At 52.6% G+C, this 24,646-nt stretch overlaps 2 protein-coding genes across 11 annotated transcripts in view; one reads left to right on the forward strand and one right to left on the reverse strand.

The window, feature by feature from the left end:
* Positions 1–24,646, forward strand: part of Txnrd2 (thioredoxin reductase 2) — a 79,843-nt gene that overhangs the window by 120 nt on the left and 55,077 nt on the right. For 3 of the 7 annotated variants that reach the window (XM_042259029.2, XM_006994463.4, XM_006994464.4), the window contains exon 1: positions 24,027–24,141. In XM_042259029.2, the coding sequence (XP_042114963.2) occupies positions 24,039–24,141 (103 nt within the window). In that variant the 5' untranslated portion in view covers positions 24,027–24,038. Of the gene's footprint in view, positions 1–2,364; positions 2,434–24,026; positions 24,142–24,646 lie in introns of those variants that run through there. The other 4 variants (XM_015987925.3, XM_076548488.1, XM_015987924.3 and 1 more) reach the window with 3 other exon arrangements.
* Positions 8,375–24,082, reverse strand: LOC143266790 (catechol O-methyltransferase-like). Of its 4 annotated transcripts, none has more exons than XM_076548492.1 (5): positions 23,949–24,082; positions 13,437–13,704; positions 12,821–13,014; positions 12,401–12,532; positions 8,375–9,484 (listed from the first exon to the last, which is right to left on the reverse strand). In XM_076548492.1, the coding sequence occupies exons 2-5, from the start codon at positions 13,702–13,704 to the stop codon at positions 9,293–9,295; spliced, it is 786 nt and encodes a 261-aa protein (XP_076404607.1). In that variant the 5' UTR covers positions 23,949–24,082; the 3' UTR covers positions 8,375–9,292. The 4 variants fall into 4 exon arrangements, with proteins under 4 accessions (XP_076404607.1, XP_076404608.1, XP_076404606.1 ...); XM_076548493.1 differs by lacking the exon at positions 23,949–24,082 and adding an exon at positions 23,826–23,943; XM_076548491.1 differs by lacking the exon at positions 23,949–24,082 and adding an exon at positions 21,817–22,252.

Genomic DNA, 24,646 nt, shown 5'->3' on the forward strand with positions numbered 1-24,646 from the left:
TCGTGGGCGGTGCACGGGAGAGGTGTCTGCGTGTGTCCACGTGGGGTCGCGGTGGCGGGGCTGTGCTGGACGTGTGCGCGTGGGCGCCACGCAGGACGGGAATCCGAGGACCGCTGCGCTGGGCAGGAGGGGACCTGCACTCGGCGGTCGCTCCCTTCTCAGATGGCTCCAGTGCTGCAGGGGCCTTGCCTGTGGCCCTGTGGGGATGTCAGGGGCCCTGGGGTCACGTGGTGCCCCACCGGACCACCGCTCCCTAGTTGCAGGTCCTGGGTTTTGTTGCTGTGATTTTTTTGGTTTTGCCCCTAACCCACCCGCGCGGAGCCCAAGCTGACCTCAGACTGCCCAGGTAGTTGCCACTGACTTTTTGGCCTTCTGGTTTCCTCCCAAGTTTCTGTCATTGATTTGTTGTTTTCTGTTTTGTTGGTGTTGGGATTTTGAGTCATGGTCATGCGCCCACGCTGGCCTTGAACTGCTCTTTGCGCCTCAGCTCCAAATGTTGGGATCACAGGTCCGCACCCCCATGTTCCACCGAGCAAGGACTTCTTACTTGTACACAAGGGAATAAATGAGAAGATGCTGGAGGGCCGTGGGACGAAGACCCAGTCCTTGTTAGGGTCTGTGTGTATCCTTGCAGAGGAGAGGAAACTTGTTTGCTTGGCACCAGGGAGAGTTATTGCTGATATCAGGATAGTAATCAACTTCAAACGGCCCCGGTGGAAGCTGGGTACCCCTCAACATGGTTCCTGCTATCCTGGACAGGCAGGGTTCTTCCAGAGCGCGCGCGCGCGCGCACACACACACACACACACACACACACACACACACACACGCAGACAAACACTCAGACACATGAAAATAAGTAAAATCTAAAGGAAAAACCCATTTTAAATCTGTCGATGAGCTTCATGAGCTCCCATGCCCGGAACCCCCTCTGGTGTGGGATTTGTTTTCAGGTGAGCAGGAGGCCCCCTGTCTGGAGGATTCTAGATCAGAGCCAGCCTGGGGTGAGGATCCTATAGGGTCCAGGGAAGATCCCGTTCGACTTATGACTCCAGAGTCCACTCTTTTTGAGTCCCCTCCAGCCTTGCAGTCTGTCCTTCTGGAGCAGGAACACGCCCATGTTTTCCAGCTAGGGGTGGGGGTGTGAGGCATCACCCAAACAAGACTGTTGGCATCCTCTGAACAGCTATACAGGACCCCCACCACACAGGTGATCTCTGGGTGGCCAGCCCGTCCAAGGGAGCTCTCTTGCTTTATCAGAGCCGTGTGCCCTTTATTTGGACCTTGTCATTTCCATTGGAGCCCTGCTTTCTGCTCACCTGTCCAGAACACTGTGGGTCAGGAGGCAGAGATGAAGCAGAGACATGTTCTAGACATGAGGCTGTGGGCAGGAGGAGTGGCCTGGCCGCAGTCAGTGAAGGCCAGCATGTGAGGGTTCCCTCCGCGAGCCATCACCTAGGGGAGGTGTCTGCTGACATCTGTTGTCCAGGTTTTGCTCTGTAGAATGGCATCCCCCACCCCCAGCAGGCTGCATCCCTCAACCCAGCAGGCTGCATGCCCCACCCCTAGCAGGCTGCATCCCCCAACCCCAGCAGGCTGCATCCCTCAACCCAGCAGGCTGCATGTCCCACACCCAGTAGGCTGCATCCCCCACCCCCAGCAGGCTGCATCCCTCACCCCCAGCAGGCTGCATCCTCCTAACCCCCAGCAGGCTGCATGCCCCACCCCCAGCAGGCTGCATCCCCCATCCCCAGCAGGCTGCATGCCCCACCCCCAGTAGGCTGCTGTATCTTCCCAGTCTGAACCTTGTAAACTCTCCCTGCTGGCTTCTTCCAAGTGTTTATCAGAGGGAGGCGCCTGGGTGTGCACAGTGGGAACGCAGGTGGTGTGGGTGCCCACATATGCTCCTGGCACACACATGCTTCTGGCACACACGTGCCCCTGACACACACATGGAGGTCAGAGGACAACTCTGAGACTCTTGGCTATATGGACCCTTGGCTTCTCTGCGGGAGGGTAGTCATGGCTGCTATGATGAAGAACCGCCTCCACCACTGAAAAGCCTGTCGACCGAATGACAATGTGTTCTGTGTGGCTCAGGACTCTGGGTGAAGTCTTAGGTTCTGAGACTCCTTTGGGCAGTTAGGGAGATTCTCTGCAAAGATGGTCACATTCCCTGACAGCCAGCCTCACCACACACTGGTTTCTGACTTGTGTAGACAGTGTGGTCACCCTGACTGCCCCAGGTAGGGTCCCCCATCCTGATAAGCTTTGTACCACCTAGAACTGTATGGAGCCACTGGCCCTTCAGAGAGCAAGGTCAGCTCTGGCTCCGGCACCCTCTTACCTTCTGTTCTTCCTCAGCAGGGCAGCAGAGCTTCGATCTCTTGGTGATTGGTGGGGGATCCGGTGGCCTAGCTTGTGCCAAGGAAGGTATGTATTTTGTATTTTGTGTCCCTTCTGCTGTGTTGGGGCCTTGAAGCTTTTGGGTCTCCTAGGAGAAGGAGCAGTGTGGAGACAGGGCACATATCCAGATGCAGATGCCGTGGAACAGACGTCTCCTCGATCTGGAATCCACAGATCCTGAGTCTGGGTTCTGAGTGGCACAGTCCCATCCCCATTTGTTTGTCTTAAATTTATTTTTATTATTTTTAAATTACATGTGTATGCCCCTGCATAGGGGTGTGTGATGGTGAGTGCAGGTTCTCACAGAGTCCAGAAGAGGGCACCAGATCCCCTGGAGCTGGAGTTACAGGTAGTAGTGAGCCATCTTACTTGGGTGTTGGGAACTGAACTCAGATCCTCTACAGGAGCATCTCTTAAAGACTGAGCCATCTCTGCAGGTCCACATTTTTGTTCTTGTTTCTGAGGTGGAGTCCCACTTTAATGAGAATTGATAGACAATAAACCAGTACATATTTAAAGTGGATGACTTGAGGCTGGGCCTGGTCATGAACATCTGTGATTCTAGCTATTCAGGAGGCTGAAGCAGGAGGATCACTTGAGTCTCAGAGTTTGAGATCAGCCTGGTAACAGTGAGACCCTGTTTCAAAGTAAATAAATCAATACAACTCAAGTGAGCAGTCTGACAGGTGGGTGTGTCTGTGAAACCTGAACTGTGGTGAGGATGGTGACTGTCCCTGACACCCCTCACCACCTCTGAGTGGGCTGCATAACTACAGCCTTGTACTGACTGGGGTTCTGGATGCTAGCAGTCTGACCAAGTGTCAGCAGGACCGGCTCCTGTGGCTTCTCTGCTTGTCTGACTTCAAGTGTACTCCCCTGGTTCTGTGCCCTAATCTCTCCTTACAGAACCCCAGTCAGTAGGACAAGGGACCAACCACCCTGTGACCTACTTTAACTTTTTCTCCAAATATAGTCATAGTCCTTGGTACTGAAGGTTAAGTCTCTGGCATGGATTTGAGTGTGTGGGGGTTCACACAGTTCCGGCTATTACAATGTCCAGCTCCCAGAGAGCATGGTAATTCCTGCCTTCCGTCTCCTGCCCCCCAGGCAACCACTGCCTGCTTTTTCCCACTGTAGGGTGCTTGCCATCTGGAAAAGTGTGCAGGAGTGAAAGTCGCTCTGTACTTTACTGCCCTGGCTCCTTTCCCTCAGCGGCACTATTTTTTTTAATATTTATTTTTACTGTTTTTAATTGTGAGTGTCTGTGTGTGGGTATATATACACATGTGCAGGAGCCGTCAGTGGCCAGAGATGCCCGATTTCTCTGGGACTGGAGTTGAAAGCTTGTGAACTACCCAATATGAGCGCTGGGAATTGAACTTGAGTCCTTTGGAGGAACAATATGTGCCTTTAACCACTGAGCCATCTCTCCAGCCCCCAGCATCGTTAGTTTGAGTCTTGACCACTCAGACAGTGTATGTAGTTTGTTCTTACTGCATTGGGACAACACATGATAGACCATACTCGTCTGTTCACCTGCGTGTGGACATGTGTTCTTCTTTTTTCAATGTGCATGACTGCTTTGCCTGTGCATAGATGTGTGCATTGTGTGCCTGGTGTCTGTGTCCACAGAGGCCAGAAGAGGGCGTTGGATCCCCTGGACCAGGAGTTACAGATGTTCCTGAGCTGTCCTGTGGGTGCTGGAACCGAACCCTGTTTCTCTGTAAGACCAACAAGTTCTCTCAGCTGCTGAGCCGTCTCTGGGATCCCGGGTGTGTGTGTGTCTTTATCTCCAAACATAGTCATATTCCGTGCTACTGAGGGCCGCGACTGAATTTTACCAGGGAGGATACAGTTCAGCCCATTACTATTCCCAGCTTCCTTTCCCCTTGCTTTGTTTTGTGTGAGACAGGTTCCATTTGGCCCTGGATGGCCTGGAACTTGCTGTATACCCGAGTCTGGCCTTTAACTCCCGATCCTTTGCCTCAGCTTCCCAAGAGCACTTGCTGCTGTTGCAGAGGACCCGGGTTTGGTGCCTGCCCCTGTGCTAGGCAGCACACAACTACCCGTAACTCCAGCCCACCCGCAGGACCTCATTTCTTCTGGCCTCCATGGGCACCTGCATGCATGTGGTGTACATGCATGCGCGCACACATACACAAAATAAATCAATTTAAAATATTGGTGGGGGGGAGTAGAAGGATCGATTAGAGGGGGATCTGTGAGTGGTATGTAAAATGAATAAAAATTTTTTAAATAAAAAATGTTTTTTTTTGCCCGGTGTGGTGGTGTATTCCTGTAGTCCCAGCACTCTTGAAGCAGAGGCCGTTGGATCTCTGTGAATATCAGCCTAGTCTACATAGCAAGTTTCAGGGTAGCCAGAGCTGCATAATAGAAAGACCTTGTCTCAGAAAACCAAATAAATAAGTAAAAATAAAAATCTTCAAGCCAGGCCATGAAGATGCTAAGGACTTGAGAGTCAGAGGTAGACAAGTGTGGGGATGACAGGTGTCCCTGGAGGTCAGCCTCTAAGCTCCAGGCCAGTGTAAGGATGCCCAGGCCCAAGGACCAATGGACTGGGCAGTAAGGCACTGAGCCACCCAGACAGAAGAATTCAACAAGGAACCCTCAGGACATGGCTCACACATATACAGGCCGTATAACAAACTGTGCACTAAGGTGAATCGAAAGAGAATCCTTAGGAGTACCTGTATTTTCCACACTAACACAGAGCATAATTTATATATAATTAAAAAATATATACAAACTAAAAGAAAAAAAAAACCTGAGCTTGCAGAGGGTCGGACATTTCCTTCAGCCTCCACTGTGTTGGATGTTTTAGACAAAGTCCCTGCCATGGCCCATCACTGAGGGAAGTGGGGCAGGATTCTCGGCAGGAACCTGGAGGCAGGAGCTAGTGCAGAGGCCATGGAGGAGTGCTGCTCACTGGCTGGCTCCCTCTGGCTTGCTCAGCTACATTTCTCACAAACGAGAGCACCGAGCTAAGAGTGGTGCTGCCCCGTGGGCTGGACCCCTCCACAACAGCCTCCTGCCTGTCTGCTGGAGGCGTCTTCTCAACTGAGACGTCCTGTCCTCTTCCCAGATGACTCTGGCTTCTGTAAAGCTGACAAAAACTACCCAGCATAATTGACCCCTCGTCAGTGTGACATACAACCATAAACCATAAACTTTCCTGTTAGCTCCATGAGCTCATGTTAATATCACAATATAAAATTAATACAATTTTAAAAGCCCCACAGACTTTAAAAATGTCAATACTTGGGGCTGGAGAGATGGCTCAGAGGTTGGGAGCACTGACTATTCTTCCAGAGGTCCTGAGTTCAAATCCCAGCACCCACATGGTGGCTCGAAACCATCTGTAATGAGATCTGGCACCCTCTTCTGTATCTGTAATAAATAAATAAATCTTTAAAAAGAAAAAAAGCTCAAAGTCTCTTAACTGTGGGGTCCTGTGTGACCCTAGGAAGACCCATGCTGAACAGGAGGGTCCTCCCAGGGCTCACAGCCCTGTTGCAGCCCCCGGAGATCAGGGTCCTGAGGAGACAGGCCCTCTATTTCCTCAAGTACCCCCATGATGGGCCCTGTGAGGACCAGCAGGACAGGGCTGGCCCTGTTGTCTAGGCTGTTGGCGTGGCCCCCCTTCCACACACAGCCACTGCTTCTGTGTGGCCCCGGCAGGCAGCTGCCCTGTGTGCAGACTCCCAAGTCCCCCTGCTCCATTCTGCTGGCTCTGCTGCCTGCCGGGTTCCTGGCTAAAGCGTCTGTCTTTGTCTTCTTTTGCAGGGCCCTGGCCCAGCTGTTGGTTCTTAGGGATCACATCACCATAGCTGGAAGGCTGTCCTGAGCAGACCCAGGCCTGGAGCCGGGGCCCCACCCTAATGTGGCGGGTTGGCCAGGCCTCTTGTCCCAAGCCAGGGCCTGACTTTATGGATCTCCCTCTGACTTACCCTCCCCTCTCCCCCACTCTCCTGATCTAACTCTCCAGGCCTGAGTTAGCTGTTTACTGACAAGGTGCTGTGTAGTGGGAGAGAAGGGGTGGGGTGTCCCCATGCAGTGCCACAGAGGAGCAAATACGAGCCTGGAGTGGAGATCCTGGGGCAGGCAATAGGACAGGTGGGGACCTTGGGAAAGAACTCGGGCTCCCAAGGGTGGCTGGAATGCTACCCCGCATGCAGGCTGACCACAGCGAGGGCTGGCTGCTCCAAGAGTCCAGGCAGGGAAGTTTAGGAGGCAGATAGGTTGGGGTCAGGCTGTGCTTGCCCCAGCCCCCGTCATGGGTTCCTGGGACACCCTCCCTCTGCAGTGTACTCTTCCCGAGCTGCCTGTGCTGGGGCCGCCCCGGCTGCTCCTGCATCTGCCTAGAACCTCAAGTAACCTCGGGCCTGACTGCCACAGCAGCGGGGGAACAGCTCCTCAGTGCCTGCTGTTTGTGACTTAGAGATGAAGAGACTGACAACAAGCATTTAAAGTGAAACCAATACTATCTTACAAGGACTCCAATTTGCAGTAAGGCTCATTAAGGAAGGGAATCTCTCAGTTGCCTTTAGCCTACTGGCTATGGGTGGGTTAGGACTTCTGTTGGTCTTTTCTGTGTCGAACACACAGATTGCAAGCCCAGTGCCACTTTGAGATCTTTGGCAGCAGTTAACTCGGCAGCTCACACACGATTGAGCCTGTATGATAATGAGTATTCAGAGATGGGTAATGCCTGGGGGTGCTCACCAATCTAAGACAGAGTGCCTGTGTGGCCTGGGCAAGCGTCTCCATGACAGGTAAGGTGACCTGCTGATGTCCCATGCAACCCAAGTCAGAATCTCATTTATTAGTAAAAGGGGGACCTGTAGGGCTCTGGCCCCCATTTTGGGTAACTGTTGCCTTGCCTGCTGACCTTGACCTTGATATCCTCCCTATGCTAATTCCCTGCCAGGTTTCACCCTCCTGAATGCTTAAGGGAAGTTCCTTGTCTGTGTATCCTGCATATTGGGCATTAACAGCTTAGATGCTAGATGGTAAAACATCCACCCTCTGGTATTCTCCCATTGTGCTGTAAGCCTGTATTTAAGGCCTCCAACCTCCTCCAATAAAGGGCATTTGGATTCTGCTGAGGCAAATGACCCCCGCAATAAAAAAAAAAAGTAGGGGTGGTGGTGGTGCTGGAGCACACCTTTTATCCCAGCACTCAGAAGGCAGAAACAGGTGGATCTCTGTGAGTTAGAGACCAGCTTGGTCTACACAGAGAAAACATGTCCTGAAAACCAATAAATAAAAAAAAGAAAGAAAGAAACCAAAATAAGACTGTATCAGCAAACATCGAAATTTTTGTAAGAAAATTTAAAGATTAAAAGAGCAGCAAAGGAATTGCCCGCCTGTCTTCTGAGTCAGCTCACCAGAGCAGTGCCCGCCCGCCCGCCCAGCTACAGAGGAAGAGGGTTAACAGCCACTGCTGCCACCTGGTGGACATTTCCTCAAGTCCCCTGGCAGGGGTGTGGGGTGGGGGGAGGCTCTGCCCCTGGCCCTCAGCCCTGCCCACTCTGTCCTCCTTGGCTCCTGTTGGCACCCTCAGCCCAGGAAGGGCGGCTGGCTGGTTGATGTAGGTCCAGGCGGGATCAGCGGAGGTGACGCTGATCTTTTCTAGTCTGGAAACAGGCCCCTTCTGAGGCTTGGAGAGGGAGGTGGATGGGTGCTTCCTCAGCAGCTGGGTGCCTGGGCAGACGTGCCCTGTGGTATGAGCACACTTCCTTTTCTGAAAGTCAGGAAGGAGGGCTGGAGAGATTGTCTCCTGAGTGCCAAACAGGGGTGGAGAGCAGCAGGGGACAGCGTGGCCCCATAGCTACCGGTCCTCGGGGTCAGAGTCAGAGTTCCCAGTCATGATGCAAGGGCAGACTGTCATGTTGTACAGCAGGGAAGAGAGCAGTATGGTGGTTGAGACAATAATTGAGTGCATCTCTTGTATCCAAATATTTAGAGCTTTAATTTCTTTCATGATAAAAGATCATGGCATAACTAGAAAACGGGATATAACTCGGGTTTTTTGTTTTTTTTTTTTTTTTTTTTTTGGTGTTTTGAGACAGGGTTTCTCTGTGTTGCTTTGGAGCCTGTCCTGGAACTCACTCTGTAGCCCAGATTGGTCTCGAACTCACAGAGATCCACCTGCCTCTGCCTCCAGAGTGCTGGGATTAGGGCGTGTACCACCATGGCCCAGCATTGTTTTTTTTTTTAAAGACAGAGTCTGTAGCCCTGGCTGTCCTGAACTCACTGTGTAGACCAGGTTGGCCTTGAGATAGGAGCTCTACCTGTCTTTCCTCCTGGGTCTGGAATTAAATTGTGCGCCACCTCACCTGGAAAGCTTATGACTTACTCTAAGGATGAAGTGTGAGTGGCTGGAGACAGTCGCAGGTGCTGTGGCCATCTGGTAACAGCCAAGCGGCATCTGAATATTCCCAGGTTCCTGACTTCTGGGGGGACCTAATTGGTGATGGCAGTGCCCGGGACATGGCACTGACCCTGTGAGAATCTCTTAGGTGACACTGTTGGTGACACCAGCAGGATGACACCTGCTCTGACTTGTTTATTCCCTTTGGTTTTCTGGTGTGTAGGATTGAACTCACGTGCATGCGGGGCAGGCACTGTGACCATTGCACCTCCAGCTCAGTTCAGCCTTTTCTCACAGCTGCTTCCCGGGTCTGCTGCAGTGGTTTTGGATGGTGAGTGAGCTCACTAGCTGTAGAGTGTGCCAGTGTTGACAACCTGGAGCCATAGCACTTGAGGACAGGCTCCAGAAGCACAGTGGGGTCAGCATGAGTGTGTGTCATCAGGCAGAAGGAAGCTGGAAGGGGATCTCAGGGTAGGCTGAGTGGTCACGACTTCATGGGCTGCTTGGACCCTTGTAGAGGGCCTTCTCCAGGCCGTCTACTGTCTCCCGGTACTCCAGGTACGAGCTGTAGTGTGTGCACTCGAACTTGGTGCTCCCCCGCACATATTCCAGGAAGTCAGGGGCTCCCGGGACGATGACATTGTCAGCTAGAAGAACTGTCCCCTTGCGCAACAGGCCACATTCCTGCAGGGGACAGACAGGGAGGGTCATGAATGCTTGGAAAACCCATTGCAATATAGGGGTAGCTGTCCCCCCGTGGAGTCTCTTCCAGCTACCATCCATTCTCCCCAGTATCCAACCTGGCCCTAGAGGGGCATGTGGGCATGCAGGTTTGTAGGATGAGAAGAGATGGGGGACCAGAGGGCCAGTTTTCCTCAAATACTCTATGCCAAAAATATGGGTCTTCACCAACAACCTGACCTTGAGGATCTGTTCTGGACTTTCCACCTGGGCCAGGGAAGGAAGACACTAGGTGCCTGGGCTCTGAGTAGGAGGAGGGAGCTGTTTCTGGGCCCTCAAAGCAATGGCTCTTGAATCTGTGATTGTGAGAGACCTCCCCTGTAGGGTACTTGTCTCTCCACTCGGGCAAGTATGTCTGCTGACAGTATGACAGCATATAAATAACAAAGTACCTGACAAGGAGTGGACCTTGTGGGGGGGGGCGGGGGGGGGGGGGAAGCAGCAAACGGGACACCTGGATGTCTTATTTGAAGGTTGCCCAGGAAGCTTAGGGTTTGTTTTTTACATAATCATGACACAAAAGTTAAAGCAATCCTGTCTGATGTGGCCCATATCTACAACCTCAGCATTCAGGAGGCTGAGGCAAGAGGATTGAAAGTTCCAGGGTAGCCTGGGCTACATAAGACATTTGTCTTCAAACACATACACACAAAGCAACCCAAAACTGGGAAGTAAATAAATCCAGTAAATAGCCAGGGCTGAAGTGTATCTCAGTGGGACCACAGCCTAAGGTTCTGTTCCCAGCACCACACACATAAAACCAAAACATCCCCACCATCCTAATGCAGGGGAGTCTGTGCCCTTGCAGAACAGAGCTGTACTCCTAACCACAGTCCAGGGCTCCAGCTGCTCCCAGAGATTGGGGTGGTAATCTTCGAACATGTGGGCTGTGAGAGCTGAGGGACCCTCAGGCAGTCAGTAAATTCAGGGATAGTCCCATGCGCTACAGTGTGAATGAGCTTCCCTCTGACCCATAGTGAAAGCAGAAGACGATGTCAAGTCAGCACTGGGTGGAAAGACCTTGGTGAAGAAGTGCTGTGGAGGAGGCATCTACCCAGTCCAGAAAGGGGCCTGCAGTTCAGGAGGGGGAGAAAAAGATGAGCAGGGAGTTCCCGGCTCAGCCAGGGACCTGGAAACATCGAGAGTCACATGGTGACTGTCAATAAGACTAATGACGTCAAGACATAAAACTTCCTGATTTCATCGCTACAGGAAGATGGGCACTTTTGGAGGGGCTGGCAACCTGCTGCCCTTCAGGAAACAAGCCCTATCCTGAGGCAAAGGCAGCACCTGTCCTGTCTGTATTTGGGTACCATGAACCTCCTGTAAGACATCTCAGGTGAATGTGCACCCGTGTGTGAGTAACTGTGATTCTAGGCTAAGGAGACAGGGGAGTGCAGAATTTGTGGGTAAGATGCTGTGGACAGGGTCTCACTATGTATCCTAGGCTGGCCTCAAACACGATCCTCCTCCTTCAAGTGCTAAGATTAAACGCATGCACCACTAAGCCTCGTGGTGAGGTTAGTTTATGATCACCATTCTTAAAGGTTTGTCCTCTGGGTTCCGTTCTCTACAAACATACATCGAAGAAGAAAAACCAGTGCAGCCATTCCCAATGCCCCCTGTCTTCAGGAGCTGATTGCCAGGCTGAGCTACAGTGCTGGGATCCGGTAGTTTCTGAGTTACTGAACAGCAGTGGTTGCTGTTTTCCTAAAAGCAGGCCCTGCGATTGTCACACACAGAGCTGCAGAGACCCACTCCCTGCACTGAGCCTCCCCGCTCTGCTGTCTGTACTCGTGTTCAGTGTCTGCCAGGGGTGGGCCTGTCCAAGCCAGCTGCCCATGGTTGGCCTGCCCTGCTGGTCTCCGTTCCATCCCCTAACCGCCGGCCCTCTTGCTAGAAACATTCTCTGGTACAACTTCCTGGCCCTGCTATATGCCTGTCTCCCACCACAGTGCTCAGCACCTCTACAACAGTTTGAAGGACCTCTGAGGTACCCCCCCTGTGCACCATCCATGCCTCCACAAGGTCAGCAAATATCCTTCTGGATGCCAGGACTCACCCTCCCCCATCACTTGCTCAAAACTCATTCATGCCTGACCTTTCCTCTGTACCCTTACATTCCCCAGAACTATCTGACCCACACCCAAGCCACAATGGCCTGTCCTGCCCATGGGCTCCTTGGCTGACCCCTCACATTCCAGACCTCACTGTACACGACAGGGTGTACAATTCTTGAGACAACTGTGGCTGGGCCAGAGCACAGGGACAGCTCCATGCTGGCTGTGGAAGACTGTGAGGAAGCCCAGTGAAGGCCAACGAGCCCCTGTCGCTTTTCTGCTGCAGAACAAGGTCATGTCTCCTCAAGCTCGTCACTTGGGAGTGGGGTGCCTCTTCACTGGAGGCCTCTGCCAGGTGCAGCTGGCAGAGCAGCAGGGCTGAGGCCTGGGAGGGCTAGGGAGATGCACTTGTATAGCCGAAGCTTCAGGAAGACCCAGACCATGCTTGCCGTTCCTGTGGCTAGCCCAGTGGACCCCCAGTCAGACCCAAGCTGAGGCCAGTTTGCTCCCTTGGGGACTAGTGTCCTTCAGGCCCAGGTGTCTCTGGTGCACTTCTCACTCCCTAGCAGACCCCTGCTTGCAGGGCATGGGATCCCTGGCCTGGCACTCCTACCCAGAAGCCCTCCCTTCATTTCCACCTGCCACAGGGCCTCTGCAGCCCACCAGATTCCCAGCCTGACCCCGGGCCCTGCTATGCCCTTGGGCCACCCACAGTAGGGGTCTTCAGTGGCCGAGGCGCAGGTACCCCAGCAGTGACAGCACAGAAGCCATCCTGCCAGGCAGGGCCCGCTCAGCTCACCTCCAGGAGACGTGTGTCTGGCAGGTAGCGGTCTTTCCAGTGATCAAGAAAGACCATGTCTAAGGTGTCCACATCATACTTGGTCTTCAGCTGCGGGATGAGGTCCTGGGATGCCCCAATGAGGATGGTGACCTGGAACAGTATTCTGTCAGTGCTGTGCCCACAGGGATATGCAGGAGCCTGCCTGGACCCACATGTATACACATCATTTCCTTCGGGGCTCCAGAGAGGAGTCTACTGTGTAGTCTCTCCTGGGGCAGTCTGGAGTTGCTGGCTCTGTAGGATAGGTCAGGGAGACTGTGCCCTAACCTGCTGGGGTTTCTTCCTGTGACATGGCAGGTGCTCAGTGACGGAACCAATCCCCTCTCCCTCCCCACTGCCCGCTCAGCCCTCCCAGCCACACTGGTTGCAGGGCCATACTTGGTCCTGCAAGCCTGCCAGGCTCAGCATCTGCCTGGTGATGGCAGCATAGTCGGGGTTCATCTCCATGGTGAGGAGCCGGCCTCCAGGTGGCAGCAGGCGGGCTATCCGCGTAGCTGAGTAGCCACAGTAAGCTCCCAGCTCCAGCACCAGCAAGGGCTTGTACTCCCGAATCACTGCATCCAATATTTCGCCTAGAGGGTGGTGAGGAAGATATGAATACAAGCAGGAGGGGGACCCCACCCCCAGGTCTGGGTCTCACCCCTCCCTAGACCAGTACCTTTCCCACTCGTCTCAAGCTCCTGATTGCTGCTGAGAAAGGCCCTTAGCCTCCTGATAGCCCAGAGGACCTCACTATACATCCCCTTGGAGAGTCCTCAGGATTTTGCACACTACCCCCACCCCACCACCCCACCCCACCACCCCACCCCGATCCCACTCTCCCAACCACCTACGTGGTTCCTTCATGTGTAAATGTTATTGTCTCTAAGGGGGTCAGGCAGGGGCATGACCCATGATTCCCTCTCCCCTTTAACAGGCTCCCCTGCAGGCTGGACCACCACGTCCAGTTCTGGGTTTCCATTTCTAAGCCCCGCCTGCAGCCTGGGCCACATACCTTTCGAGGCACCCACATTCATGGCCCACTCCTTCTCTGAGCAGTAGGTGTCAATGGCATCCAGGATGCTCTGGGGGTCTCCAGGCTTGGCATGCTGCTGCACATGACGAAGGATGCGCTGCTCCTTTGTGTCACCCATGAGCAGGTTGCGGACTGGCTGTTGCACGAATTCAATCCAGATGATCGGTAACAGACCCCATCCTAGGCGTCGCAGGAACAGGAAGAGGGCCAACAACAGGAGACCCAGTGAGATGACAGCGAACAGCATCTGCAGGACCAGAGCAGGGAAGACAGGTTTTTGTGCTGTGTGCCCTTCCTGCCGCACCCACCACGTGCTCAGCTTAGTACACCCATTGGTCCCTTGTGCTAAAGGAGGGCCAAGGTCCAGAGCATATGCCCACATGACTCACTGGGTCAAAGCCGTGTGGAGGCCAGTGAGGCACGGATCCCAACCCTGGCTGCGTTCTCAGGGAAGGAGCTGACATCTCACACTGAACTGGCATTCTGACTGTTTCAAGCTGAAAGAGGAACTGTGTGCAGGATGGGTCACATGCCCTGTCTCTTCCTACATGCAGCAGAATGTGAAGATTTCTTGGGAGGGGGTCCGCTGTTACCAAGACAGAACAACAGCCTTCATCAGCAGAAACTGTTCATGGGGATGGGGACCCAAGTAAATGATCTCACTGGAGTGACACTCATTTTCCAGCTGGATTCACAGCCCTTTAGATGACCAAGTGATATCCCTAGAATCACACAGAGATCTGGGTCCTGTTTCTCCCCACAGAATTAACACTTTGCCTCATAAAGCAGGGAAACCTTGGTCCTTGTCCTTGATTTCCTTTGGGTTGTGGATGGAACCTTGTGTGCTCCAGGCAGGCACTCAACTACTAAGCTGCATTATCAGCCCGATTTCTTGAGCCAGGCTATGTAGCCCAGGCTGGTCTTGAACTCATAATCCTCTTGAGGCCTGGGATTACAGGTGTGTGGTACCATGTCCAATGTTTTGGTCATTTCTCTGGTCCACATCTCCTTGTGGAAATCTCCAGGGCTGTGCAACATTAATCCAATGCATGTGTTCTCCTCCTGCTGCTCAGTCTTGTGTTGACTGATTGGCTTGCTGGAGACCCAGAAAGGAACTAAGGGAGATACTGGGATGGGCTGAAGTAGGGAACTGTGGTGGTTATCTAATTGTACTGAAATATTATTTTGATTGTATGTTAATAAATAAAGTTGTCTGGGGGTCAGAGCTATTAGAGCCATAGCAAGAGTGTGGCGGTGGTGGCACACGCCTTTAATCCCATAAGATCTCTGTGTGTTCAGGGATACAGTCAGCATTGGAGACATATGCCTTTAAGATCTAGGGGGCTGTACATTCAGACAGTGACGAGGCAGTCATGTCTTTGGGTTTACAACCAATGAGAAGGCAGAACAACATACTATAAAAAAACGAACCGACAGGAAGTGGGTCTCTTTTCGGGAAGCTGGGACACCGCAGGCGGAAGGGTGAGATTTTAGCTCTGAGCTCTGACCTCTCGGCTTTCTCTTTTACATTGTTTCTGTGTTTCTTATTTAATAAGACGGTTGGTTACATCTACAGGGAACACCTCCAGATCCAGATCCTCTGAGATCATGGAAAAGGGCTGGTGAGCTCAGTGGTACAGTGCTCATGTAGCACACGAATGGCCCCGAGTTCTGCTCCCAGTACAAGGTGAGTGTGAGTGAATACGATCACACACTCACCTTCTAGCAAGCAAGAGCTGGGGAGAGGAGCCCAGGATCTAATCGACAAAGCTCGACAGATTCCACGCTGACACTGAGCAGAGTTCACTATTCACAGCACAAGCTCGTGATTTATACCACAAACCCTAAACAGAAAGACACAGGAAGGACCCAGAGACACTTCCACCAAACACTCTGTGCCATTTATAGTTCCTTCCAGAGCGGGCACTGACCTCAGCTGGGAAGGCTTGTGGAAGTCTTAAAGGAGGCAGGCCCAAGCCTAGGTGTGATGGCTGCTTCAGGACAGTCTCAGGAGAGAGCAGAAGTGACCCAAAGCTGACGGATCACGGGCACTGATCCACTGACATGACCCAAAGCTGAGGGACCATGGGCACTGACCACTGACATGACACAAAGCTGAGGGATCATGGGCACTGACCCATTGACATGACCCAAAGCTGAGGGATCATGGGCACTGACCCATTGACATGACACAAAGCTGAGGGATCATGGGCACTGACCACTGACATGACACAAAGCTGAGGGATCATGGGCACTGACCACTGACATGACCCAAAGCTGAAGGATCATAGGCACTGACCCACTGACATGACCCAAAGCTGAGGGATCATGGGCACTGACACACTGACATGACCCAAAGCTGAGGGATCATGGGCACTGACCCACTGACATGACCCAAAGCTGAGGGATCATGGGCACTGACCCATTGACATGACCCAAAGCTGAGGGATCATGGGCACTGACCACTAACATGACACAAAGCTGAGGGATCATGGGCACTGACCCACTGACATGACACAAAGCTGAGGGATCATGGGCACTGACCCACTGACATGACACAAAGCTGAGGGATCATGGGCACGGACCTTCTGATATGACCCAAAGCTGAGGGATCATGGGCACTGACCCATTGACATGACACAAAGCTGAGGGATCATGGGAACTGACCCACTGACATGACACAAAGCTGAGGGATCATGGGCACTGACCCATTGACATGACCCAAAGCTGAGGGATCATGGGCACTGACCCATTGACATGACCCAAAGCTTAGGGACCATGGGCACTGACCACTGACATGACACAAAGCTGAGAGATCATGGGCACTGACCACTGACATGACACAAAGCTGAGGGACCATGGGCACTGACCCACTGACATGACACTGGCTTCCTTTCACTCCTTTCTAGTGGCTTAGATTTCCTAACACATGCTTGGGTGTCATAGTTTATACTGTCCATTATCCTTACTAGAAGTAGCTTGTGAGTGGTGAGACAATGAGCTATTCTGTTCGATCTGTCTGTCTGTCTGTCTGTCTGTCTGTCTGTCTGTCGATCTGTCTAGCTCTGTAGTGTGTAACATAACATGTATAAAGATTTAAAAACTGGCGGCGCAGGGAAAGGCTGGGATGCAGTTCAGCTGGCAGAGCGCTTGCCTGGAGTTCATAAAACCTTGGTTCCAGTGTCACACCAGCGTAGCATGGTGGCACAACATTGAGGAGGTGAAGACAGAGGTCAGAAGTTCAAGATCATCCATGTGAGTAAAAGACAGCCCGGAAAACATAAGATCCCGTCTCAGAAGGGGTGGGGGTGGAGTAACAAGGAAGACCCAGAAAACCTTGTAGGAAAGTGTCTTAACAACATCAGTTATGGTTACTGAGGAAATTCGTATCAAAGCCAGGCTGGAAAGAGTACTTCACTGTCACTGAAATGGCTTTTTTTCTGGGTGGGACACCGGGGATGGGGCACAAGGCTTTACTGGGCTACACTGCCAGCCACTTACCTTGAGACAAGTTGTCATTAAATTGCCCAGGCTGACCTTGAACGTACTCTGTAGCCCAGGAAAGCCTTGAAATATACTTCCTGCCTCAAACCCAAGTAGCAGGAGCCTGCAACCCCAGGCCTGATTTTTTTTTCTATTTTAAAGTAAGATAATAAAGTTGGCTAAAATATGAAAACATTGGAACCCTTGCACACTGCTGAGATGAAAACTGGTGGAAAAAGTGTGATGATTCCTCCAGAGCCATCCCAAGAATCACCACGAGACAATGCTGTGCAGCCCGAGCTGAGAGCAGGGCTGTGTCTGCTCTTGTTACCAGCGAGTGACTCACAGAAGCCCAAAGTGGAAGCAACCCCAAGCTTCTCTCAGCTGAAGAACTTCAGTTGTCCAGAAACAGAATAGCAAACACCACAGGAGTCCACTCCCAGGCAGGAAGCAGATCAGCCACTGAGGCAGAGGAGGAGGAGGAGGAGGAGGAGGAGGAGGAGGGAGAATTGTTCAATGGGTTCAGAGTTACAGAAAGATGAGAACGTTCTGGTAACAGTTACGAAGTGTTGTGAATGCCCTTCGTGTCCGACAAATGGCCAATTCTGATGTTTTTAACCCAAACTTATTTACAAAATTGCCAGGTGTTTGACTAGAAAGGGATGTTAATCATCTGCCTAAAGGCTGTTTATGCTGAACCCTGAGCTGTGTACAGCTCATTCACAGTGTGTGTTTAACACCTGTCACCAGCATGTCCGATACACTCATGTTCCTGGATGTGAGAAGCTTGATCTAGATGCTTGATAAAGCCCGGGGCACACATGCACACATTAAGGTCTGGGTAAGATTCTTCACTGTAGTCAACTATTGACTTTGGGTTAGTACAAGGAGAAGGAAGCTGAGCCAGTTATTCTTCAGATGAGCTTTATTAAGAGGACGCCTCATGCGGGGGTGGGGGGGTGGGGGTGGGGTGGTGGTGGTGGTGGTGGTGGTGGTGGTGGTGGTGGTGGCGGCGGCGGCGGCGGCGGCGGCGCATGCCTTTATTCCCAACACTCGGGAGGCAGAGGCAGGGAGATCTCTGTGAGTTCAAGGCCAGCCTGGTCTACCGAGTGAGATCCAGGGCTACACAGAGAGCCTGGAAATGGGGCTGGGAGTAAATCCCGGGCATTATGACAACATTGGGAGCGACAGCATTAAATGGAAGAGAGGAAGGCATGATGTACAGCCTGGGGTGTGAACCAGGCCTGGACTGAACCATGAACTTCCCTTACAGCTGAGGGGGGAAGGGCTGCCAGGCCCCAGCAGGGCTCCTGAAGTTCTTGGCTAAGAGGGAGAAGGTCTGGAAGGAGAGAAAAAGACAGGAAAGGACCGGGAGGAGACAGGGAAGACCGAGCGTGGCAGTGCACACAGGAGGTGGAGGGTCAGGAGAGAGTTCCAGTCCTGGTCTACACAATGCATTCCAGGCCATCCAGTGCTGCACAGGGACACCTGTCTCAAAAGCCCCAGGGCCACATGAGATTGTGTTTTAGAACAGGTGGAGGCCAATTACCTCCATGATAGCCTCCAGGCACCACTCCCATCCCTAGTGCATCCGGGTGCCTCCAGCTGCCATCTTTTTTTAAGATTTATTTATTTATTATTATATATACAGTGCTCTGTTTGCACGTATCCCTCTAGGCCCAAAGAGGGAGCCAGATCTCATTTGAGGCGGTTGTGAGCCACCATATGGGTGCTGGGAATTGAACTCAGGACCTCTGGAAGAACAGCCAGTGTTCTTAACCTCTGAGCCAGCTCTCCAGCTGCTATCTTAAGACGGACCAGCAGTAATGGAGTTTGGACTCTAAGGTAGCAAATACCACCTGAGCTTTCTCTGTGTGGAAGTCTCTAGCCAGGCTGCTGCTGCATCCCTCTGCATCTGGACACAGGCTTTCCGAAGGGTCCCCTGCATTCCACAGGGTGCACTCTGCCTCAGATCAGATCTGTTTCCTCCAAGATCAGGATGCTCTTTGACTGAGCAGCAGGGAGGCCAGAGGGCAACTTGTGGGTAATCATGGAGCAGGAATCCCAAGCCTGGCCTTAGGACAGGTCCTGGGGCCTGGCACAACTCTCACTGCCAAGCAGTTCTCTCCTCTGTAAACTGAGGCGAGATTCCCCCAGATCCTGCAGGACTGAAGAAGGCAAGGCAGAACAGGTTACATAGCACCTGGTACCTGCTGGCCGGCCACAGACATGCCCAGGAAGCACAGAGCATCCATCCAAGACATGGGTAGTCTGGCCTAATGAGCCAGCCCCTGGGACAGCAATAAGCCCAGCTTAGATGCCTCCAGGACTGAGCAGGCATGGGCCCCTGCATACCTCAGATGGCAACTCCTCCCTTCCAGCGCTGCAGATGGACCCTCAAGAGCATGCACACAGGCATCCTACCAGTCAGGGCCCTGCAGTCCCCATTATTTAAAGAGAAAGCCAGACACGTGGCTCATGTCAGCAACCCAACAGTTAGGAGACCAAGGCAGGAAGCTTACCAGTTTAAAGCTAACGAGCTCTACAGTGAGCCCCAAGTAGCTGTGGCTACACAGTGAGCTCCTGGGGGTGCATCCGGGAGTTACACCAGCCTACTGCATCAGTGAGCTCGGGATGAGTAAGAGAACCTGTCTCAAAAATAAAGTGGGGTCTAGGGATGACTCGGCAGTTAAGAGCACTGGCTGCTCTTCTACACGACCAAGGTTCTCAGCACCCACACGTTGGCTGACACCTGTAATTAGAAATCCAGGGCATCCAATGTCTTCTTCAAGGCTCTCTGAGCACTATACCTACCTACATACAAACATGCTACACAGACATGCAGGTGGGCGGGCCAAACACTCACACACATTAAATATTAAAAAATAGAAAGACAGCTGAAGTTGACCTCTGACCTTGACATGCATGTGCATATAGACCCACACCCACACCAACTCATGCACATAACACACACACACACACACACACACACACACACACACACACACACACATACACACACACACCCCTCAAATGAATAAGGCTGAGATGTAGCTCATGTCTAACGTCTGAGGCTCTGGATTCAGTCTTTAGTATGCCATAAAACTGGGTATAATGACACCCACATATACCCAGTTCCCAACTCTCGAGGGTGAAGGCAAGAGAATCCAAAGGTCATCCTCAGCTATGTAGCACATTCCAGACCTGCCTGGGCTCCAAGAGAACCTGTCTCAAAGCCTCCTCAGTGCCCAGGGCAGGGCTCTGCCCTCCTCGGCTTTCTTCTCAAAGCCAGCCCCTCGTGTGATCCAAGGCCTCTGTTCTGCACAGGCGCTTTCACGGTGCGGCTGATCCTGCCCCACCACAGGATGCTTGAGAGACCCAGTATGAGGGGCAGGGCTGCTTTCCCTCTCCCAGGAAGCAGGCCTCCAGAGAGGATGGTGAAGGCCAGAGAGGCCTTGGCAGGCCAGCTGGGGTGATGTTCTCTATCTGGGAAGCTGCAGTTTCAGGCTGGTGACCAAGGAGGACCCCAGCAGCTGTCCTGTTGGCCAGGCCTGGTTCCCCACCACCTAGTCCACTGCATGTGACCTGACACTGACCTTTCCACCTCACTCACTACCGAGTGTATGGCCACACACTCCCTCCTACCCCAGGCCCTGGGCCCCAACTCACCAGCATCTCAATGAAGATTTTCTCCCTACATCGACTTTAGCCAGGTCCTTTGTGGTTTTTTTTGTTTTTTTGTTTTTTTTTCCTGACCCAGACCTCCACCTTGGCTGAACAGACTAGAAAGAAACCTGAACCTAGTTCCTAGGTGGCTCGAAGAGACACCCTTAGGATGACCTTAGCTCCGTCATTGCTTCCCGGAGAAAACCCCAAGTTTCCAAACAAGTACTCTGGGTGCCACAGACAGAGCAGAATGTTTTGATTTTTGCTTCTCAGATTCTCAGTTCCCATTCTGCTCCCGTCTTCTCCTGGGGCTTGGACTTGCTCCATAGCCAGGACTGGCCTGAGTTCCTGAGCCTCCTGCCTCTACCTCCCAAATGCAGTAATTCAAGCATGACTGCTATACATCCTCATGCCCAGATTCAGATTCTGAGGATTTATGACCTACCTCTGCATCGGGTTTTATCCCATTTTCTTACATGCTGTATTGATTACTTTCTTTGGGTGGTGGTGGGGTTCATGTAGCCCAGAGTAGCATCAAACTTGCTATGGAGATGAGGATGACATCAAATTTCTGATCCTCCTGCTTTACATTTTGGGTGCTAGAAATAGAGACATATCTCACCATGCCCAGTTTCATTAAGTGTTTGAGAGAATCCAGGGTCTCATATGCATGCCAGGCAAGCACTCTACCCTTCTCAAGTCAGGAAAACTTAGGGGAAAAGGAAAAGAAGCCCCTTATCCTAGGATCAAGTTTATGTTTTCCTGTGGGCTGAGGGTCAAGAAACTTCAATACAACTGATAAACCCAAAACTTCCTACAGAAATAATACTGTTTCCCTAAAGGCATTGCAAATGACGTTAAAACAATTGGGTCAGGAAGACCAATCAGTTCCGAATCCCAAAACCACTTAAAGTCAAACATGGAAATACATGTCTATAATCCCAGTGCTGTGAGACGAGAGAGAGAGAGAGAGAGAGAGAAAGAGAGAGAGAGAGAGAGAGAGAGAGAGAGAGAGAGAGAGAGAGAGAGGGATAGAGAGAGAGATGTCACCTCAGCTTTGGGCTAGCTAATATAGCACAGGCAATGGTAAACAAGAGAAGATAACGCCTCAACCAATGAGGAAGGCGGGAAAAGAGCCATGGTTGTCCTGACTTCCACATGTTCATCATGGCATGTACTTGCTGATTCTCCCCAACACAAACACACATACCCACACGGAGTCAGGCATGGTGGCTCCCAAATGTCGTCCCAACACAGGAGAGGCCGATGCAGGGTCCTGGTGCAAGTTTTAGGCCAGCTTAAAAAAGAGGAACCAGCAACAGGAGCAAACTGTGCTTATTAGAGCCAGAATGTTTGCGACTTGGAGCTTCACTGTGGCAGTGCCCTGTCATCCCCTAATTAAAAACGTCCCTCACGAGACCATCTCGCAGCTTCATCTGCGAAAAGGAAACTGTGCCCTCTTGTTTTCAAAGACAGGGTCCCATTCTGTAACCCAAGTTGGCTTAGAAATCACTGTGTAGCACAGACAGGCATCAAATTCATGATGGCCCTCCTGAGTGCTGGGATCCCAGGTGTGTGCCACCTCACTCTCTTAATCCTTCAAACTGGGAGCAAATACATCCACATGTGACATCTGGCTTCAATGCCTCACTAAAATTCTGTTCTCAATTTTTCTCCTTCCTAATTTCTCATAACTTGGAACAAAAGCCCGACAGTGTGGGTCCTTGTCGGGACCCATTCTTGATGTAGCGACCCCGATAGAAACTTTAGAGCCTTTAACACACCAAATACCCTATACATAACCTTCTGCCTGGAGCCACATGCCATGGGCCACGTGGGAAGTCCTCTACTGTGTCCATACACTGTCCCTGGAAATGATCATGCCTGAAACCTTGTGGTCAATCACTTCATTTCAAACACTCACAGGATACCTGGAAACCCTACAGAATGCTGCTCAACTACCCCCGTCAGAGATACCTGGCCACTGGCATCTAGAACGTGATCAACACATGTCCACTGGACTCAAAAGTCAATTTGTAGCAAACACTAACCATTATTTGATCAACACATGTCCACTGGACTCAAAAGTCAATTTGTATCAAATACTAACCATTATTGGTTTTCTCAAGAACCGTCCTCATAAATCCCCTGCTCCTTCCAGCTGGAGAATATCTTTGTCCTAGTACACTTAGTCCTTGTGAGATGAAAGGTCATGGGACAGAAATGGACTTCTGTTTAGTAGGATGTCTCTCCTCCCTGGAAAAGTGTCCTCTCCTTGATCGAGAAGGCTGAGCCACGTTTGGCTAAACTCCTTTTAAAGACTTAACCATGAACTGTCTGAGAGCTCAAGGCTGCATCCCTAGATCTAATTTCCCCTAGCCTCAGTTTCTGTGGGAGAATGGGGATTAAGTTCCTTAAGCCCCAGCCGGCAGGAAAACCATGAGGGGCTTGCATGGACCGCCCTTCCCTTCCCTTCCCTTCCCTTCCTGATTTTGGTAATTGCTCCTCACTGACTTCTGCACTCCATGTTCCCCTCTGGAACCACATCCACTGGGGCCACCTCTGCCCAAATGGGGATGACCCGGCTAGGCTCCCCTGGCAGCGTTCCTAGGTAAAATCTGCCCCTCCATTAGAGGGGTGCTGTGTCTCTGTGACACGCTGTCCTCTTGGGCCCTACCCCACCACAACTCCTAAAAGAGGCTACAATTACCCGTGCCAGCTCCCACCATACTCCTAAGGCGTGGAGGGCCAACAAGGACCCCAGAGTCCCAGGCTGGAAGACTTCCTCTTTCTCTCACATTGTCCCAAAGCCTGCCCCAGGCTCCCCAGCTTCAATGGGTACCCCATTCTCTTGCATATAGACCCAGGGTTAATCTCAGGCCTCTTGGAGAACTCCTGTTGAGGAGATTGCTTAACAGCTTCCAACTCCACTGACCACCCGTGGGCCTGGTACCTAGGACCGTCTGTCTGGTCCCGATCCAAGAACTAAGTGAGACCCTCTCACGATGGACCAGGCCTGGATGTGCTGCATCCTGTCCAGGTTAAGCCCAACTCCAGGGACAGGCCTCCAGGCTTATCTCCCACCCCAGCACTGATCTTTAAGCTCCCCGCAGGAGTGTGAAGACCTGCTGGCTTCAGCGCCCCCAGCCAGGAACAGACCCCTTCCCAGTGTCCACGTTCCCCAGCCGCGGCCCACGTTCCCCAGGTGAGATCCAGTACCCAGGTCTGGAGACCCTCGCCCGAGGTCAGCACCCTTCAGCCCAGTCCCGTTGCACGGGTGCAGAATCCGATGCCGGGTCTGAGCTGAGCGCGGTGCAGGCCTCCGGCCGCCGCAGCACTCACCTCGCCCAGGCCGCGCACAGGTCTGGCCGGGAGGCGCGAAAGGCTCAGGCAGCGCGAAGGGCAGCCCCGGCCGCCTGAGGTCCCCGCACCATGGCGGCGATGGTGGCGGCGCTGCGCGGGCCGGTCGCCCACTTCCGGTCGCGGACACGGGCCTGGACACGCGGGGCCCGGGGCGCGGCGAACGCAGCGGGAGGTAGGGTGGGGTCGTGGGCGGTGCACGGGAGAGGTGTCTGCGTGTGTCCACGTGGGGTCGCGGTGGCGGGGCTGTGCTGGACGTGTGCGCGTGGGCGCCACGCAGGACGGGAATCCGAGGACCGCTGCGCTGGGCAGGAGGGGACCTGCTTTCGGCGGTCGCTCCCTTCTCAGATGGCTCCAGTGCTGCAGGTGCCTTGCCTGAGGCCCTGTCCCCAGGATTAATTGTGGCCCTGTGGGGATGTCAGGGGCCCTGGGGTCACGTGGTGCCCCACCGGACCACCGCTCCCTAGTTGCAGGTCCTGGGTTTTGTTGCTGTGATTTTTTGGTTTTGCCCCTAACCCACCCGCGCGGAGCCCAAGCTGACCTCAGACTGCCCAGTTAGTTGCCACTGACTTTTTGGCCTTCTGGTTTCCCCCCAAGTTTCTGTCATTGATTTGTTGTTTTCTGTTTTGTTGGTTTTGGGATTTTGAGTCATGGTCATGCGCCCACGCTGACCTTGAACT

Source organism: Peromyscus maniculatus, chromosome 12 (genome assembly GCF_049852395.1).
Source record: "Peromyscus maniculatus bairdii isolate BWxNUB_F1_BW_parent chromosome 12, HU_Pman_BW_mat_3.1, whole genome shotgun sequence".
NCBI classification, from domain to species: domain Eukaryota; kingdom Metazoa; phylum Chordata; class Mammalia; order Rodentia; family Cricetidae; genus Peromyscus; species Peromyscus maniculatus.

Excerpts from the sequence above, each read along its gene's own strand:
- LOC143266790 (XM_076548490.1), bottom strand. The coding sequence starts at position 13,939 with ATGCCAGTTCAGTGTGAGATGTCAGCTCCTTCCCTGAGAACGCAGCCA. Across the intron at positions 13,015-13,436 it reads GAATGTGGGTGCCTCGAAAG|GCGAAATATTGGATGCAGTG; the intron begins GTATGTGGCCCA and ends ACCACCCTCTAG. Across the intron at positions 9,485-12,400 it reads CAGACACACGTCTCCTGGAG|GAATGTGGCCTGTTGCGCAA; the intron begins GTGAGCTGAGCG and ends TGTCCCCTGCAG.